We start from the raw sequence: 15,759 nt of genomic DNA on the forward strand, positions 1-15,759 counted from the left end.
CAACAGCAATGTGCAGAAGAACCTGCCACAGCCAAACACGTGTCAGTTCAGGATTTAACTTCAGCTGCAGGACCACCTCAAGGAATCGATATCATATATCACAGCCTTCACGCCAGCTGTGTAGTAGCCGCAAAGCCAATCTTGAAGGATGAAATGAAGGTTCGTGAAGTTCCCAGCCAGCCCACCTTTACATTAACAATGCTACTGCCCTGCTGCCCCAGATGAGATTCCCTTCGTTGACAGCAGACAATTTGCAGTGTCCATAAATTTGTCCACAGGCAAGGTAGGCCACTTTCTCATGGCTGGAGAGCACTGCTCGGCTGTTCCTACAACTCACACTTCCCCAATCTCCAAAATCAGCTTGAAGCAGATGCTCTGTCCATGCCAAAGAAAGGATGTCACAATTGGTCGTTGGGATGTACAAAATTCTGTTCAAGCTAATTGTAGCACATTCAAGAATAAACACATAATCAGTGGGCACTTTACGGGAGTGGATCCCGGTGTGGTCTTCTGTCATAGCCCAGTCGCTTCATGGTTTGACATGTTGTACATTCAGATGTGCTCTTCTGCACACCATTTGCATGGTTATTTGAGCTATTGTTGCTTTCCAGTCAGCTTGAGCCAATCTGGCCATTCTCCTCTCACCTCTCTCGTTAAAAGGGCCCTTGTGCCCACAGAACTGGATGTTTTTTGTTTATCGCACCAATCTCTATAAATTCTTGAGACTATTGTGCATGAAAGTCCCAGGAGATCAAGAGTTTCTGAAATACTCAAACCACCCCATCTGGCACCAACAGTCACTCCGGGATGGAAGTCACTTAGATCACATTTATTCCCCATTCTATTGTTTGGTCTGAACAACAACTGAACCTCTTGACCAAGTCTTCATGGTTTGATGCACTGAGTTGCTGCCACGTGATTAGCTGATTAGATATTTGCATTAACGAGCCGGTGTACAGGTGTGCCTGATAAAGTGGCCTCGGAGTGTATTTGTCCACAGGCAAAGTAGGTTACTCCTTCATGGCAGGAGAGCACCATTGGGACGATACTATAACTTACTCTTTCCCAGAAGCAGATTCCAAAGAAAGGGTGGTGTAGATTGTTGCTGGGATGTAAAAATGCTGTTCAAGCTAATTGGAGCATGGCCCCAGTTAAAATGCAAACATACTTACTTCCCACAATCCATGTACATAACCTACCTTAACGCGGAGCTCCCGAGGGAAACACACATGGCCCGGGGGGTTGCGGGGGGACGAACATGCCAACTCCACACTGACAGCACTGGTGGACAGGATCAAACCCGGCTCTGGCACTTGGTAGCATCGTGTTAGCATATAGTTATATTGGGCTGAGTGCAGGTCGGTGGGACTAGGTGAGAGTTAGAGTTCGGCACGGACTAGAAGGGCAGAGATGGCCTGTTTATGTGCTGTAATTTTTATATGGTTATAACAGCGGCTTGGGTTCAATTCCGCTGCTGATGTCTGTAAGGGGTAGGTGCGTTCTCCCAGCCAGCATGTGGGCTTCCTTTCACAGTCTAAAGGCATACGGGTTAGGAGGCTAATTAATCACACGGATGTAGCTGAGCTATGCAGAGTTATTGGGCTGAAAGGACCTATATCTGTGATGTATCTCTAAATTTACTTTAAATTGAATGTCATTTAATCTTCATTTCCACTCATATTGCCTAAATACGACAAACGCAATAATTTGGGAGAAAGTCGTATGGTCACCATTGTAGTGGAGACACATTACAAGAAGGAGCTGTAAATGTTTAAATCACGATAGAATAATGATGCTCATTTATTTAGTAAGAATGTATCATATTGCTTGGATGGACTCCAGTTGGCTTTGCAGCTAGAACCAGATGAACCTATGTCGCCGTATAATTCTCAGCATTAACCTTATGAGAACTGAGCAAGTTTGTGAGAACCAAGCAAAACGGCCCGTCTGTTTGTTTAGTTGCTCGGCTTTCATAAACACTCACACACCACCACACACAGTCATATCCGCCCACACACAGACACTTATATAGAGCACCCCCCCCCGACAAACACACGCTCAAGTGCACTGAAAAACATACACATATGCAGCACATCTGCTGCGAGCTATCCTCCACCCACACTCACACCCCCCACCACCACCCCCCCACACACACACAAACACATGCACATCTGCACATATACACATCTGGTCACACACCTATGCCTGCAAACACACACACACACACACACACACACACACAAATAGGCAATTGAATAGGCAAGGCATGGAAGGATGCAACCTAATGCGGGCAAATGTGATTACGCAAGATGATTGGCATGGGCATGTTGGGTCTGATGGGTCTTTTTCAGTAATCTGCAACTCTGTGACTTCAGACACACGCACGCACACAATCACACACTCATACACAAATGCACAGGCATACACATGGCCATAACATGGCGGTGTACCAGTTAGCGCGATCGCTTCACCGTGATTGGGATTCAGTTCCCTCTGGAGTTTGCACCTCCTCCCCGTGGCTGCATGGGTTTCCCGCGTGTGCTCCGGTTTCCTCACCCATTCCAAAGATGCTTAGTCAGGGTTGGTGTTAGTAAACTGTATGTTGGTGCTGGAAACATGGTGATGCTTAAGGGCTGCCCCCGGCACAATCCTCTCTGATTCGAGTTCACGCAAATGACGCCTTTCACTGTACGCTTCGATGTTTCCATGTATATGTGACAAGTGAAGCTAATCTTTATCTTTCCACTCCAACATACCAACATATTTATGGGTATCTTTCTACACATGTAGCTACACCAAATAGATCGATATATATGTACTTGCAAACACATAAATGCTTTTAGTCCATGAAACACAACACTAAGATTCTTTGCACCTTAGCTGTGGTGGCAGTCTTGCCTCTGAATCAGGAGGCTGTGGGATGAAGTCTGATTTCAGACATTTGAACACGAAGATGTCAGACAACTTGAGGGAATGCTATGCTGCAGTTCTACTGCCAGAGCTGAGGCATTCAACTGTGACACCATCTGCTCTGTCAAATGGTTTTCAAAAGATCCTCGGACACTGCCTCAAAATGATGCAAAAAAGCCTCACTTGATGGCCTGCTCAATGTTTATTTCTCAATCTGCGTCACTCGGCGCTGCTTATAAGAACTTACAATGCACAAATTGGCTATTGTGCAAAACTCACAGGCAGATACATAGCTATGGAGCCTGGGGCTTTTGCACACTACTGCAATGATTACAGGTATTGCACTGTACTGCTGCAAAAGAAAAATCATGACATATGTAGGTGCCACTTCTTTCCCCATTCTCCTACTCTGCTCAACTCCTTTTACAGCCTCCTTGCTGCCTCGACACAACCTGAATCTTCACCTATCTTCACACCACCCACAAACTTGGCTACAAAGCCATCAATTCTGTCATCCAAGTCATTGACACACCTTCACCTAAAGGACTGCAGATTTTCAAGAAGCCTTCCCACTACTTTCTCAAGGGCAGTTATGTACAGACAATAAATATTATAGACAACTACAGCACTGTGCAAATATAGCTGTATGTGCCTAAGACTTTTGCACTGTGCTGTAATTTTATATAAAGCATCGTACTACTGCCACTAAGGAACAAAACAAATTTCATGCCACACGTGATTCTGATGTGGGTCTCTATTATGGACTGAGAATGGGAAGGGGACAGGGAGAGGGGAATCATGGTTGGGAGAAGGGGAAGGGAGAGGGGAGGGAGCGGGAAACACCAGAGAGACATTCTGTAATGATCAATAAACCAATTGTTTGGAATCAAGTGACCTTACCAGGTTGTCTCAGGGCTGGGTGTGTCTGCACCCATACCACAACCTGCCCTTGGCACTCCTTCTCTGCCACTTGTCCCACACCACCACCTCACCCCCCCCACGGTGCTGTACCTTTGCCATTCCCAACATCCCTTGCTCCCACCAGATTGACAAACTTGCTCTCCACTCTACATTGACAGACACAGTACTGTGCAAATGTCTTAGGCATCCTAACTATATATACATGTGCCTAAGACCTTTGCACAGCACTGTATTTCCCACATTAGAACAGAGCCTGCACTCCGAAAGCTAGTATTTAATAGGTTATGAAGATTTTTAGGATAACTTGACATGATGCCTTTTCTCTCCTACAAAACAAGTAGAATAGCTTTTAAACAGCTCAAAGCCCTGAATAAACTATTTATGTATGAAAGACTTTAATTCATAAGCCTTCCATATAACCAGTCATAAAGATTGCTCAGTCTGATAATGCCAAGCTCTCAAGCCAGACAGGTTTCTGCCCCAGCTTTAACTGTAAAAAAAAGTTGTTAGTGCTTTCCATCCATGTGACGCTTTCAGAACGTTTATGCCTCAACTGGATGAGAGCATAACTATAATACAGTAGACTTCTTGAGACCCAAAAAGATAATTTATGATATTAGCACAAAAATAATATTGCAGACTGTAATTTCTTGGACAGAAGCTTGTTATGCAAGTATTCTAAATTTGCAAATCTATTAATTGGTACTGGCAAACAAACAGTCAAGGGTATATTTTGGCAGTAATGCTGTAAGCCAGTTCTTGGTTCACTATTTTTTATGGATGTTTATCTATTCATTTTAAATAAATGAATGTTTCTGTTGGAATAGCAGTAGAATGACATTAGCCAGTATCAGTAATGGCGTGCGTTCGGCTGTAGAACACATTCATTGAGTTTAATATATGTTATTCACTCATCATTATTTTAACAGAGACCTTGCTTATTCCAAATGGTGTTATGATAGAGAAAGGTCATACGAAGGTGCTAATTATTTGCATGCTGATTAGAAACATTAATTTCTTGGCTTGCATTATCTAAGATCTACATAGAGCTAAACTAGGTCAGTCACTGTGTGGGAATTCTTCTAGGATTCAAATACATCACATTTTAAAGTGACATTGGATTGACCAATATCATCATTCCTGCAGAGCATACTAACACAGGCTGCCTAACATTATCTCATTCATTGATGTCTTTTTGGCAGTCACGCACCTGACAGTTTGTACAGGAATGAATAATACTCCTGACACCATAAATATCTTTGTACATTTAACTGATGCTGACTGGATTCTTCCAGCAATACACACATAGTGCACTGGTTTCAAGCTAAAATGCAATGGGCCAGACACTAATATGCCAATTTCATTTGGTTACAATGACAGTATGGGTATTAAATCCAAATCCAATTCTTCTCTCAAGTTATTGGTCATTTTTTAAAAATTGCTGAAGTCAGATGAATGTAAAATTGTTTGGGGCTTGGAAAGATTAGTAAAAATGATTCAATGGCATGACTTTATCTTTATTACTATAATGGTATGAAGTCTACAATACTAGTGGCAATATACATAATGTGGCTAACTTTGATTGCTTTAAGAGCTAGTAAGACTCCTCACACTAGTAGAGAGTACCTATTAGCGATATATTGTGATTTTCCATGATAAATTTATCCACGATTACCATGAAATAATCACTTTGTTTGCAGTGTATTATACCTCCTCATCTGTGGTACACCACAGTGAACTACGCAGTGAGAAAGTAAACCATCCAGACCCAAAAGGTAGGAAAACCTGAGGTGTTTCTTTAAAAATCTGGACATGATACAGATGATGAAGGAATAGGCAAATTGGGCATGAAAAAAAAGATTCTCCGCTCAGATGCTAGTTTAATTCAGCCGTTTAAATATCGCTGAAGATTTAAATCAAAGTGCCTGCATATCCATGGAGATGCAGAGGTACTGCATGAAAATAGGCTCATCAAGCCCACACTAAACACCAACACTAGTCCTATACTTTTATTCTCCCCACACAAAGTTCTGGAAGAATTCAGCAGCTCAGGCAGCATTTATGCAGAGAAATAAACAGTCAACATTTCAGGCTTGGCCCAAAACATCAACTGTTTGTTCCTCTCTGTAGATGCAGCCTGGCCTGCTGAGATCCTCCAGCATTTCATCTGTGTTGTCCTCTTGTGCAGAATCTCTTGTGTTTATTATCACCTCATTTGCAACTCCCTCCAGATTCTACCATGCGCACACACACACTATAGGCAACTTACAGAGGCCAATTAACCAAGCAAGAGGAAGGAAACTGGAGCACACAGAGGAAACCGATATGGTAATAGGGAGAATTTTCAAATTTAACACAAATTGGGCACCTTTGGAGATCCAGAGTAAACCCATGACTCTGGTGCCACGAGGCAGTGGTACCACCATGTCACCATCTTATTTAGTCAAACACCCTATCCTAACACATTTACTCCCCCCAACTTCATCCTCTAATAACCATATAACCATATAACAATTACAGCACGGAAACAGGCCATCTCGGCCCTTCTAGTCTGTGCCGAACTCTTACTCTCACCTAGTCCCACCGACCTGCACTCAGCCCATAACCTTCCATTCCCTTCCTGTCCATATAGCTGTCCAATTTAACTTTAAACAACAACATCGAACCTGCCTCAACCACTTCTGCTGGAAGCTCATTCCACACAGCTACCACTCTCTGAGTAAAGAAGTTCCCCCTCATGTTACCCCTAAACTTTTGCCCTTTAACTCTCAACTCATGTCCTCTTGTTTGAATCTCCCCCATTCTCAATGGAAAAAGCCTATTCACGTCAACTCTATCAATCCCCCTCATAATTTTAGACACCTCTATCAAGTCCCCCCTCAACCTTCTACGCTCCAACGAATAAAGCCCTAACTTGTTCAACCTTTCTCTGTAACTTAGGAGGTGAAACCCAGGCAACATTTTAGTAAATCTCCTCTGTACTCTCTCAATTTTATTGACATCTTTCCTATAATTCGGTGACCAGAACTATACACAATAGGGAGCCCCTAGTCCCTAATCTACTAGGGACAATTTATGTGGCAACTTCATCAACCAAACTGTATGTTTTTAGGATGTGTGAGGAGATTAAAGCACTCGGAGAATCCCACACAATCACCAGGAGGACAGACATTTAGAAATCACCGAGTTTAGGATTCAACAAGGATCACTGAAGCACCACAGTACTGCCCTGTCTGAGTGGATTGTGGTCTGACTGGCACTTTCAGCGCAATCTAAATATAATCAGGGGAAAGCACTTTATTTCCAGGAAATTATTTCATAATACTGAAATATTTTTTAAGATACCATCCAACCAATTTGTGAAACAGAATTCCTAAAAATCTATGATAATTTTTTCACTGATAGCTCGTTTTATGGACAGAACTGTCAAATAACCTATGAAGTTATTATACACAAATATTATAGATCGGGGGGACCTCACAAATTTTGGGGCAGCATGGTAGCGGAGTGGTTAGCACAATGCTTTACAGTACCAGTGATCCGCGTTCAGTTCACACCGCAGTCTGTCAGGAGTTTGTACTTTCTCCCTCTGACCATGTGGGTTTCTTCTGGGTGACTCAGTTTTCCTCCCACAGTCCTATGGCATACCGGTTGGCAGGTTAATTGGTCATTGTAAATATTCCCGCCATTCGGCTGGGATTAAATTGAAGGTTGCTGGTGGCAGGGATTGAAGTGCTGGAAGGGCCTGTTGCACGCTGTATCCCAATAAATAAATAAATAAAAATAAAGCAACACACACACAAAATGCTGGAGGAATTCAGCAGGTGAGACAGCATCTATGGAAAAGAGAAAAACAGTTGACGTTTCGGGCCGAGACCCTTCGGTAGGACTGGGTCTTCGCCCGAGACATCGACTGTACTCTTTTCCATAGATGCTGCCTGGCCTGCTGAGTTCCTCCAGCATGTTGTGTGTGCTGCTTGGATGTCCAGCATCTGCAGATTTTCTCTTGTTTGTGAAATAAAAATAAGTAACTGTTTCAACAATGCGTGGTACTGCTCTCTAAGATAAGAATAATTAGAAAACTGCAACTAGCTACTAACTACAGTAGATCTCTACATATCAGCAATGTGGCACCAATTCTAGTGAAGCATACTCAATTGTTTGCTCCACAGATGAGATTATAAACCGACCCTTCTTTAGATGTACGTTCCTGAGATATAAGCCAATGCTAACTCCATAAATGCATTTCCAAATTTCACTGAGGAAACTAAGTGGGCATAACTAGCAGCAAATTCAATGTGGGCAATGTTCTGTCCCCAGTAAAGCATTTTTCTTTGGGATATTGGTACTTTTTACCAGCTCTCACCGCCAAACAGATACTGTAATGGTAAGAAATGGCTTTGAAATGTTTGCAATCATTGTGCTGAAGACTTGTTACAATTATGGATTTATTGAGTATGCCCACAAGAAAATGAATGTTTGGATTGTATATGGTGACATACTGTACATGTACTTTGATAATAAATTTACCTTGAACTTTAAACTTTGAACCATACTGTCGAGTGCTGCCAGCAGGAAGAAGGACAGGAGACTCAGAACTCACACCAGCAGGTTCAGGAACAGTTATTACCCCTCAAACATCAGGCTCTTGAACCAGACCGGATAATTTCTCGCAGCTTCACCCACCCCATCACGGAGCTGTTCCCACAACCTACAGTCGCACTTTCAAGGACTCTTCATCTCATGTTCATGTTTATCTTTTTTCTCTTTCGTATTTGCATTTTGCTGCCCTTTGCACATTGATTATTTGTCTGTTCTGTCGGGTAATGATTCTATTGTGTTTCTTGGATTTACTGTGTATGCCTGCAAGAGAAGAAATCTCTGGGTTCTATATGGTGACATATATGTACTTTGATAATAAATGTAATTTGAACTTGAACTTTAACCCCCTGAAGACACAACCATAATTTTGACTCAGCAGCAATGAAATAACAAGTAAATATTTCCATGTCAGAATTTTGTGTGACTTGGAAGGAAAATTAGAAGTGGAGATGTTTCTTAACTCACACCTCCTTCAGAGTCATGAATCTGATGCTACTTCTGAAGGTGGCTGAGTGAATTGTAGCAGTGGCAAAATATACTGCAGTCTTAGCAGGTTAGATGCTAAAGACAATAAATGAAGTAATAATCTCTGCTTTAATATGGAGAGTCTTTTTGACTGCACACTAACAGACAAGTGGCGAGAATTGTATTACAGATCTGATTGGAAAATAATGCAGAGCAGGCAATGAACTAACAGGTAAACAAACCATTCATCACAGAACATCCAAATTCTGACCTGATTTAGACACCTGACACACCATTCATGCGTTCAAAGGTCACCTCTCCAGATTGTTAATAAAGACAGCAATGATAATGCCAATGAGCATCATGAGGAAATGATGTCACAAAGATGACTCCAGTCAATGCCAAACCTCATGCCCTCCCAATCCCAGTTCTCTCTGATTTCAGGCTTTCTGAGTCTACCAAAGGTTCTCTGAAAAGCTTCAAATTTTGATGTCTGCACATGTAGGGGATGGCAAGAATATGTTCAAACTCAACTTCAGACAAACATGCTGCCAAAAGCCAGAAGACCAAAAGATATAGGTACAGAATTAGGCCATTTGGCCCATGGTGCCTACTCCACCATTTCATCACAGCAAGTTTATTATCCCTCAAAACTCCATTCTCCTGTCTTCCCGTAATCCTTGACATCTTTAATAATTAAAAAACCATCAACCTTGTCTTTAAGGAACCCAATGACTTGGCCTCCACAGCCATCCGTGGCAGTGAATTCCACAGGTTCACCATCTGATAGACTTTTATTATTTACATATGTAAAATTACCACTTGGAATGAACTAACCAAGACTAAATTAGCATCTAAAATATGGTAAATAGAAATCTGTGACAAAATGGCATTTAAATAATTCACGGCAGTTGAGTGAATAAGTCAAATAACATCAAAAATATAAAATTGTTTTCTAGATTTTGTCATCTGTATAAGTACCAAATACTGATCTAGTCCATAAATCATTCTATATTTATACAACCCTGTGCAGCCAAAGTACATCATCAGTAGTCTCCTTGCATCTCACACTGTTCAGCATATGATAAAAATCCCAGGAATCAAGAGCTAAATATTATCAAAATTTGTAACTTTAAATATAGCACTTTATATTGAATTTGGTGAAAGTTGTGACTTAAAAAAAATGAAGTGCCTTGAAACTTATTAGCAATTCTTGTGCTTTTCGCAATTCTAGTTGTCAGATTTAAAATGAACCTGCTTTATTTACAAACCATAGTTAAATTTGCGATCAGAGTTGGCTTCTACCATCCACAATTTTAAGAAAAGATAAAATAAGCAAAATACTTTTTTCAAGAGGACTTTCATTTTGGAATATTTAAATTTAATTTTGATTACTATCTGGGTTTGGAGTTTCAACAGTCATTTCTGGTAAAAAAAAAGCTAGATACTTCACAGTACGTTATTTATACTTGAAGCCTTGGCTTCCCAATTCCAAGTATCATTCTTTATCACAGCACTGTCAAATCTGGCAAGGCATAGTAAAATTTTCAGCATGACTTGCTGTTGTAGTAAAGGATTTGATGTGATATAATGCCCTGTAAATTTCTTCACTTACCTGTATAGAAACCAAACCAATAAAAAGACCCAAAGGCAGCAAAATACTGGCTTTTGAAGCCACTTGCCCTAACTACTCTTTCTATCACTTCCGTTCTCACTGTTTTTAAAGTATTTTGAGGTAAAATAATTGTTTAGGCGATGAAATAGCTAATCAATATGTATACTTCTATCTTAACTCCACCATGGATGGTCCCAAACCCAAGCGAAAGGAGGAGGGCTGGGCATCCCATAAAAGCCCAGAGCTACAGAAATGCCAACAGAAGCACCAAAGACCTTATTCCTGGGAGCGGAAGGGTCTTTGAAGATGGGCTACACTCAGGGACATCTTGAAAAGGTGACCCAAGACAGAGGACTCTGGCGAACTGCTATCGGCAGAGTGCTCCCCAGTAGGGTAAGGGCTTACTTAGGTAAATAGATATACTTCTACCCTAAAAGTATCCTACAACTTGTGTCATTTTTAAATTGAAAGAGTCCAAATTATAATAATATTAACTTATAACTTTAGATATCAAATCACAATTTCCTCTACAATCATTAATAAGTCTTTGGTTCGTTGATCAGCTATGCAAACTGATGGCATATTGTTAGAACATAGAGCAGTACAACAAAGGAGCAGCCCTTCGGCCAACGATGCTGTGCCAGACCAATTAAATACGTAATCAAACGGCCAACTAAATTAATCGCTTCAGCCTACACAATATCCATAATCCTTCCATTTTCTTCGCATTCATTGTTAATGAATTTATCACAGCTCTGGTTTATAGAGAGCACTTTGACTCAGCTCTGTGGTTTGGCAATGAAGTGAGCTGAATCTTTATCTGAAATCTGTTGGTTCCTCTGATGTTTACCAAACACAAGATCAAAGGTAATTCTGTGGTTTTGATTAATGTATGGAAGGATAATCTGCTATTTATAACATTACTAATTCCATATCAACCCCCCAAAAACCCTAATTGTATTTTATATGTTATTGTAATTCCATGTAAATATAGAAACCTTATGCAACACACACAAAATGCTTGAGGAACTCAGCAGGTCAGGCAACTTCGATGGAAACAAATATTCAGATAATTTTGAAGTACTGTATTTATTATTCTAGTGGAGATTGTTTTTAGATTTAAACCTGATTTATATTTTACAATACAGAATTTACACTTCAAAGTACAGAAAATAAACTAACATTTACTAATAGTTACTTTAATAAATTAACTTCATAATAAATGTAAATATTTTGTAACAGTATAATTATTCGCATTTTAGAAAATACGATAGTCCTTGAAACAAGCTGTATCTTTTCATATTCTTTTAATCAGAAAGTCATCATCACTACCCATTGCATGTGCAAACCACATAAAGAATCTCAAGGCTTCTAGATATACAAGATAAAATTCTTCTGACTGAATACAATGTGCTGGCAAAGAGAGACAGAATTTTAAAAAATGTTTGAAGGGAAGGATCAGTGGAATTATTAATCTCTTCTTTTTGAAATGAAGTAGAGCAAATCATTTCAGGCTTTTGTTGGTATGTTTAGCTTGGTATATTAAGCATTGCCAAAGACTGAAATTAAACTCAAAGTAATACATTTCCAGAAGGAAAGTATTCGTGATGGTTGAAACTATGAAAGCTGAATTTGCTGAAGCATATTAATTAATAACAGTTATGGCTATCAAATACTGTCACCCGACAAGCTAAATAAATGTCTAAATAATTACACAAATACATTTTGAAATATTTGTACACATATTCTTCGCACACTTTGGTGTTTGTTACTGAAGAAACACCACGTATTTGGCCGCAAAGCAGGAAATATAAAGAAACAGAGTGAAATTATTAATAAATAATACACTCTGCATTTTAGTTAGAATCATTGCATCAAATCATCTCAAAAATGACTGTAGTATTCCTTTGTAACTGTGCCCTCCTTACAGGTCATCATTGCCGTTCTCTTCTGTTTGTCACATCTTTATAAAATGCCTAAAAATAACACCACATTTAAGGTAGTAATTCCATATCTTACGTTACAAAATTTCTAAGTGCCTTTAAGAATTGGAATATTAAAGCAATGGTGTGTTTCGTTTATTTAAGCTTCTACAACTAGCCTTGCTTATGTAATTTTTAAATATGTACAATCGTGGAAGCTTTACTTTTTCATATTTACCCCGAGAAAATATACTTACTCCACATTCCTGTTGAAGTATCAAATAAACTTATCAGATTAAAAAACAGTCATTTTATTGACACTCTGATTTGGCTTAGATTAATCTTTGCAGCGGAATATATCAAGTTTCTTCAATAACAAGAGCTAATGTTTGAGAAGAATATGTGTACAAATCATTCACAATGTACTGCTTATCTTACCAGTTAGATAATTATTCAGGTTGCCAGGCGTTAATAGTGGGCATTTCTGTAAAAATATTGATAGCTGCAATTGTTATTAATTACATATAATGAGATTCCGTTGCTATGGCCTGGTAATGTTTAAAAACTGACCAAGTATTAATTATGTGAGACTAACTTCCAGCAATAGATTTCGCAACAATTACTTCAAAACTGAGTCAAACGTGACTGCAGTGATCTATACAGTAGGCTGTTTGTTGTTAGCAGGTGAACTTTCCTTAATAATTTACTACTGGATCTGCTTCTACTAATGGACGCAAGATAGTCGGAAAATTCCCTAGCCCGCAGTTTATAAAAAAGCATAACATCATCCGATATAAGGCGAATTAAGGATCTCCGTGAACTGTCTTTGATTACTGTAAGGAATAGAATTCCACAATATTTGAATACTTAAATAGAAAGAATCTTTAGTTGAACTATTTGGGTATAGTGTTTGCATTATACGTGTACCGAATGTAATATTTTCTTAAACGCCCAATGATGTGTGAAGATATAATACACGTTCAAATTACATTTAATTTTAAAAGTCTTGTACGGATATGTTTTACACCTTAATGCCATTAATGTTTCTATATAATAATTTATGAATAAAACTTCACCAAACTGGCCACCAGTAAGTCTCACAGAATCATGAAAATCATTCTAATAACAGGTTGAGAATCTTTCGGTATATGAATAGTTCATTTATCCGATGACAGAATTATCTAAAATACTCGCCAGACGTCCCATTACGGTTTGTATTCACTTGAAGGCTCCGGATATTTGATTTGCACCCATAACTATATGCACCCGCCTATGTACAGCGAAACTATCGTCGTGAATCGAGAAGCTTTACTGTTTTATAAAACATTTAGCTTGCCTTTAAAATAAACAGAAGTCACCTGTCTGTTGGTATTTGACATCTTCGACCCAACAGCGGATAACTCCTAGTGCGTTTGCAAAATGTGACATTAGGTTGCATTTGAACGACTCAAGGAGACGCAAAACACAGAAAACAATTCTGGAAATGTCCCCATCCTGCCGCATCATTATGGAAATATTGTAAAGGAGTCAACACCTAAACCCGGTGCGCTCGGTTAAAGCAAGGACAACTCGGGTACTCACTCCTGGGCTCTCTGGGTCCGTCCACGGTAATCTTGATGGCCCTGTGGTAAGTGGCGACTTGAGGAGGGTTTGTAAACACCGTGATGGTCAGCGTAAAACTCTTCCCTGAAACACGGGCACAGCAATCAATGAGCAGGTTACAGAGACGAGGAAGGTTTAAGCAATAATTGGAATACGTTACTCGTATTAATAAAAAAATCAGGCCGAAATCAACACTTCTACTGTTAATGCATATCTAAATATTTTAATCGAGTGTCACAGCATGCTTTCATCACATTTCCAGTTCTTTGTAAGTGTTAACTCTTTTCCATTAATAGAATCCAATCACTGGAAATTTTCTGTGGCGTTAGAAGACTACATCGCCATTTATAGCATAAGGGGAGGCAAATGTTTTATTGAATTCATTGAGTATCCTTTGCAATATGTTTTTTTTTAAAAAAAGATTATTTAATCCCAGTTTCCTTCTGTCCACAAAATACCTAATTTTTAACAAGGTTTTTTTAAAAAATTAATTTGTGTTCTTATGCAAATATAGCAGTAAAATGTAGTACAGATTAGTTGGCATTTTAATTGCCTTAAATTTATTGTAAATTCGGCTGCTAACATTGCGGGTTGATTTAGCCAACCTAATGTAACCTAAAGAGGTGGTGAAAATATTTGGAATAAGCGAGGGTTTTCGGCGCTGGTTGGACCACTCTTAAATCCCAAGTGGGGTATGGGGGGAGAGGACGATGGAGCCGTAGAATCGAAACGGATCACTTGAAATTGTGACTAAGTCGTTTGAGTACCCGTTTGGTTTCCGCGAAGATCGCCGCCCCCGCCCACGCCCCACCCTACTCCTTCCCATTCCTAAACCGCCATCCCAAATAATAACAACCCCTGACCAAAGTAACACCAAGTCCCTCAGCGGATTGTCAACAGCCTCAGATATTATGCAGGCAGTTCCATCTGACAACGTAGAATCAACAAAACCCGATATAATCTACATTTTGTCTCTTTATCAGGCCCAGATGACTGCCACTTGATACTTTCTGAGCGAGTACAGTATATGCATTGAGGATTATAACTATATAATCGGGGAGCAACAACGAAAGTCTGACAAACTCCCGATGCGATGAGTTTTGTTTTATTTTGTTTGCTCTGACTACCTCGTCCACTCCGGCCGACGAATCGCAGGTCGTTAAAACGGGCGACTTGGTTCTTCATGACGGCCGTGGCGTTGCGCAGCTCGGCCGAGTAGTTCTCGTCGTTGCCGGCCAGGACCGTGACCAGAGTCCCGTCAGGAACATCTCCCAGGGCGACCACCTGCATCCGGGAGAGGAGCACAGGTCAGGCACAGAGAGGTCAGGGCGAGAAAGGATCTCCCAGGCAGTCCACCGCCTCCCCACCCCTCTACTGCTTTATCGCCAAATTGAACCCTCCAAATAATCCCTTTCTCCCTCTTGTCGAAACACAATGCGCCCCCCATGCTCTGACTCCCGAATATGTGAATCAAAGGATACGTATTAGTGCAGGAAAGTCCCTCGGAGTTGAAATAGCAGCCAAGAATGGTGGAATATACACGGGGAGGGGCGCATGGCCTATTCTTACTTATATTTCTGCAATTCTTGTAAAAACACCCTTGGTCTTTTTTTTCTGCGAAGTGCAGTTCTTTGCGCAATAATCCCGGCCAAATGTGTGGGAAAGGCCCGCGTGTGTGGGTGGGAAAGGGGAGGGTGTGCGGGGTTGGGAAAACGGGTGTAA

At 40.3% G+C, this 15,759-nt stretch overlaps 1 protein-coding gene across 3 annotated transcripts in view; it reads right to left on the bottom strand.

The window, feature by feature from the left end:
* runx1 (RUNX family transcription factor 1) overlaps positions 1-15,759 on the bottom strand; it is a 238,526-nt gene that overhangs the window by 39,094 nt on the left and 183,673 nt on the right. For all 3 annotated transcript variants that reach the window (XM_063050442.1, XM_063050441.1, XM_063050443.1), the window contains 2 exons: positions 15,165-15,321; positions 14,017-14,121 (listed from right to left, as the gene is read on the bottom strand). In XM_063050442.1, coding sequence (XP_062906512.1) covers positions 14,017-14,121; positions 15,165-15,321 — 262 coding nt within the window. The remainder of the gene's footprint in view (positions 1-14,016; positions 14,122-15,164; positions 15,322-15,759) is intronic.

Source organism: Mobula hypostoma, chromosome 6, assembly GCF_963921235.1.
Source record: "Mobula hypostoma chromosome 6, sMobHyp1.1, whole genome shotgun sequence".
NCBI classification, from domain to species: domain Eukaryota; kingdom Metazoa; phylum Chordata; class Chondrichthyes; order Myliobatiformes; family Myliobatidae; genus Mobula; species Mobula hypostoma.